General features: G+C 31.9%; 2 protein-coding genes across 2 annotated transcripts; both read left to right on the forward strand.

Moving 5' to 3' along the window:
- The first annotated feature begins 250 nt into the window (after nt 1–250).
- LOC108564265 (probable cytochrome P450 4ac2) lies at nt 251–1,281 on the forward strand. The gene is made up of 3 exons (XM_017923260.1): nt 251–400; nt 541–775; nt 833–1,281. The coding sequence occupies exons 1-3, from the start codon at nt 251–253 to the stop codon at nt 1,168–1,170; spliced, it is 723 nt and encodes a 240-aa protein (XP_017778749.1). The 3' UTR covers nt 1,171–1,281.
- An 887-nt stretch (nt 1,282–2,168) lies between these two features.
- Nucleotides 2,169–3,059, forward strand: LOC108564266 (cytochrome P450 4d8-like). The gene is made up of 3 exons (XM_017923261.1): nt 2,169–2,319; nt 2,373–2,729; nt 2,784–3,059. The coding sequence occupies exons 2-3, from the start codon at nt 2,580–2,582 to the stop codon at nt 3,018–3,020; spliced, it is 387 nt and encodes a 128-aa protein (XP_017778750.1). The 5' UTR covers nt 2,169–2,319; nt 2,373–2,579; the 3' UTR covers nt 3,021–3,059.
- Nucleotides 3,060–4,149: the final 1,090 nt, after the last annotated feature.

Consider the following 4,149-nt stretch of genomic DNA (forward strand, 5'->3'; position numbering starts at 1 on the left):
CAGGAACGTCAAGTGGATGTTAGCCCTTACATCAATAGCAGTACGATGGAAACTACATATGGTAAGTTAATTGAATAATGTTCTTGAGTTGCTAATGATTTGATAATAGTAGAAAGTATACTGGGATTAAATTTCGAAGAAAATCCGACAGGAAAATTTGAAGTATTCGAACACTATTTACCAGTACATAGACACATTGCTTAGAGCGCATTTTTTCGCCGATCAAGAGAAGCGATTTTTGTACCAACTAATGCCTGAACACAAAAAACAGCAAGAACGTCTGCAAGAGATATTGAATTTTACATCTGCCATCGTCGATAAGAAGAGGGAAGAAATGAAGCGACGAAGCGGTGATAATATCTCCGAAAATTCGGATTTCGGTATTAAGAAAGAAGTCCACGTTGCTTGGACATATATTGGAGCGATTTAAAACTGATGAAGATTTGCCTTACGAGTACATCAATGAGGAGCTCAGCACTTTCTGACTTGCGGTGAGTTTAAATTATTGAGTTCGATTAACTTAGTGCGGAGATGATTTAGGGTCATCACACGGTGACGTCTGTCCTATCGAGTATCCTTTACGAGCTCTCCAAGCACGAGGATGTTCAAGAGAAGTTATTCGAAGAGATCTCAAGTATTATTGAAAATGACAAATGCATCAGTACTAAAGATATAAATGCAATGGAATATATGGAATGCGTGGTTAAAGAAGGTCTTCGTTTATACAGCCCAGCAACTTATATAGAACGCAAGTTGGATTATGACGTCGAAGTTGGTAGTTTAAGTCACTAGTTTATATCAATAGTTTTAAATATTTCTTTTATACTTTCAGATGGTTCTATCATACCAAAAGGCACGAACATAAACATATTCATCTTCCAGTTGCATCGCTCCGAACAGGTGTACAAAAACGCTTTGAAATTTGACCCGGATCGATTTTCGGCTGCCAACATGGATGGACGAGACCCTATGGCTTTCATTCCTTTCAGTTTTGGGATCAGGAATTGCATTGGATGGAAATTCGCCATGATCCAGATAAAGTGTCTCCTCGCCAAAATCATCTACAATTACAGAATGCAACCTTTGTCGCAACACTTCGAACTTCAATTGTATAGCGATGTTTTTCTGAAATCCAAGAGCGGCTTTCCCGTTAACCTCTTAAGAAGATAATATACCTCTTCAAACATTCTAATAGCTTGATATTAATATTCGTAAAAGACTGCGGTCAATAGCTCTTTCTATATGTATTTGTTTTTGTTGACAATATATGTTACTTTGTTATTTCTATTATATTTTATAAAGGCGCACCAAGTAACAAGTTTTCAAATAATAATAATAATAACATTGATTACAACAAACTCAACAAAATAACATAATAAGAAAATAAAAACAAATTGACTGGAGATTGAATTTTTTTTTCAATTTCAATAACATTAAATTCATTTGAACTTTTCTTGAACTTATGTTTTGATTCTGACGTTGAGTTCTTTAATTATAGATTGATGCTATTAATTATTTATTATAATGAAAACTGTACTTTGTATTAACATCCAAAGTACAGTTACTGTGATAACGAAGTGCACACACATTTCAAATAATTGAAATTCCATAATATAACTAAAAAGCTGAATCCAGAAATGTCTACAAAATACTATTATTTCAACATTAAAGTTTCGAAAAACTGGAGGATGTAAAGAGTAGTTATAAGAGAAACTCATATTAGAATTTGGGGAATCAAAAAGTATTCAACGTTTATGATATAACAAACAAAGTTTGAGAAACTTCGATCTAGACTTGAGTGTTCCTATTCATCCTCAATGTTGTCTATTTTCAACAATAAATAATAATTAAGATGTAATATAAAGTGTAAATATTATTTGATGATAAATAAATATTTGTAAATAATAATTGTAATTTAGAAAATGTATATTTAGAAAATATAAATAGCAATATTTTCAATGATAATTGAAATAGATTAACGTGATTAACATTGTATTAGCCAATAATACTGCAACTAAATTGATAGAAGAGAAGAGTAGACACTTTTATTTCTTGATTTGAAATACTTATCACTTGGAGGAATAAAATCGGTATTTCGTAAGCGTATGGTTTGATGTGAATGTTCGGTATCAATGAACCAGACATTCAGTGCAGTTGCATAAGGCATTGGCGGTGCAATGTTCGACTTCCTAATCTTTACTTCTTGCTTTCTACTGGTTTTGTATTTGCTGATAAAATGGGAAATGCATTACAAGAAGTACAAAATGTTAACAATCTCAGGGCCAAAGCCTTTTCCGGTTATTGGGAATATTATATACGGTAAGATATATGATTGATTTTGGAATAATGATAATAATCGCATTTTGTTTTAGAAAGTATTTTGGGTTTGAATTTCGATAAAAATCCGGAGGAAAATTTGAGGTTTTGAAATACCATTTACAAATATATGGACGTTTGCATGGACCGAACTTTTTCTCCAATCAAGAGAAACGACGAATTTACATCCGATTACAAGAAGCAGCGTCTTCAAGAGATATGCAATTTCACCGCTGCTGTCGCTGATAAAAAAGAGGCTGGCAATGAAGAGACAAAGTTGTGATGAAACCTCTGGAGATTCGGATTTCGGTATTAAAAAGAAGTCCACTTTATTGGATATTTTAATGGAGCGATTCAAAGATGATTTACCATACGGTTACATCAACGAAGAACTCGCTTCGATTTTGACTGCGGTAAGCTTGAATGATTGGATCTAAGTCTTGGTTTACAAAAATATAATTTTATAGGGACATCACACCTTGACGTGCTTCCTTTCGAGTATTCTTTACGAGCTCTCCAAGCACGAGGATATCCAACAAAAGTTATTCGAAGAAGTCTCCAGTATTATTGAAAATGTTAATTGCATTAGTACTCAAAATATAAACGCATTGCTATATATGGAATGCGTGGTTAAAGAAGGTCTTCGAATGTACAGTCCAGTTCCTTTCGTAGAACGCATATTGGATTGCGACACGGAATGGTAAATTGATGAGAATATAGATATTTCTGCACACCAAAGTTCTTTTTTCTTTCGATGATTCCATCATACCGAAAGGCACAAATATAAACATATTTATCTTCCGGTTGCATCGGTCTGTAAATGTTTACTCGAAGCCTTTAACATTTGACCCGGATCGATTTTCCGCTGAGAACAGCAAAGGACGAGATCCGATGTCTTTCATTCTATTCGGCATTGGAATAAGGAATTGCATCGGATGGAAGTACGCGATGATTCAGATGAAAAGCATCCTCGCCAAAATCATTCACAAGTACAGGATGCAACCTCTGTCTCTCAAGACTTCGAGCCGCAATTATTTAGCGACGGAGTTCTGAAATCTAAGAATGGATTTCCAGTTAATCTCATAAAGCGATAACCTGTTTAAAACCAGAATATTATAAATATGCTTCTGTTATTTAAGAAGAAATATACAAGCAAAATGCTGTTTACCCATTATCATACAAATTATTATAGCTTTTTGTATTGAAAAAATGTATTCCCTGATTTTTTCTAAAGTGTTAATTTAAATAGACAATGAATGTTGCAATATCATTTATTAACATATTTGCAATCTAATCCCTAACAGTATTTCACAGCTTTGACACATGGTCATATCATATCGTGACCCAATTTTAATGAATATTTCTCCAGTTCCTTGATTTAAAACTATGTAATTATTTTATGAAGAAGAATTGGAACTAATTTAGTAGAAATTTGAATTTCTAATAAAAGTTACATCCACTTTAAATTCATTTTAAAAAAAATAAATAATTTTAGCACAATTTTAGTAAAAACGCAATTTGTTTGGATTTAGTATGATTTTGTTAATGATATGTCTTCATATTTATTACTTTTCCGATATTTTTTTTAACACAATTTTATATCTTTACAGATTTTTTTTTATCTAGAAACACATTTTAAAAAAAAATTATCTATACAATTATTTAGTATTATTATTAAATTTCAATTATGATATAGCCTTATGTGCAATATATGCATAATAATTATTATTTTACATTTCAGTTGCACGAGTTTGGAATATCAAATGTTAATAATTATAACTAATATATTAATTGTGGTGTTTAAGAAGAATAAGCATGTGTATTATTAATATT

Source organism: Nicrophorus vespilloides, unplaced genomic scaffold, assembly GCF_001412225.1.
Source record: "Nicrophorus vespilloides isolate i.1.1-1 unplaced genomic scaffold, Nicve_v1.0, whole genome shotgun sequence".
Lineage (NCBI taxonomy): Eukaryota > Metazoa > Arthropoda > Insecta > Coleoptera > Silphidae > Nicrophorus > Nicrophorus vespilloides.

What these genes read in the sequence shown, in the direction of transcription:
- LOC108564266 (XM_017923261.1), top strand. Translation starts at nt 2,580, where the DNA reads ATGAAGAGACAAAGTTGTGATGAAACCTCTGGAGATTCGGATTTCGGT. An exon ending in TCGCTTCGATTTTGACTGCG is followed by an intron (nt 2,730 to 2,783) that starts GTAAGCTTGAAT and finishes ATAATTTTATAG; the next exon opens with GGACATCACACCTTGACGTG.
- LOC108564265 (XM_017923260.1), top strand. Translation starts at nt 251, where the DNA reads ATGCCTGAACACAAAAAACAGCAAGAACGTCTGCAAGAGATATTGAAT. An exon ending in GTATTAAGAAAGAAGTCCAC is followed by an intron (nt 401 to 540) that starts GTTGCTTGGACA and finishes GAGATGATTTAG; the next exon opens with GGTCATCACACGGTGACGTC. An exon ending in GGATTATGACGTCGAAGTTG is followed by an intron (nt 776 to 832) that starts GTAGTTTAAGTC and finishes TTATACTTTCAG; the next exon opens with ATGGTTCTATCATACCAAAA.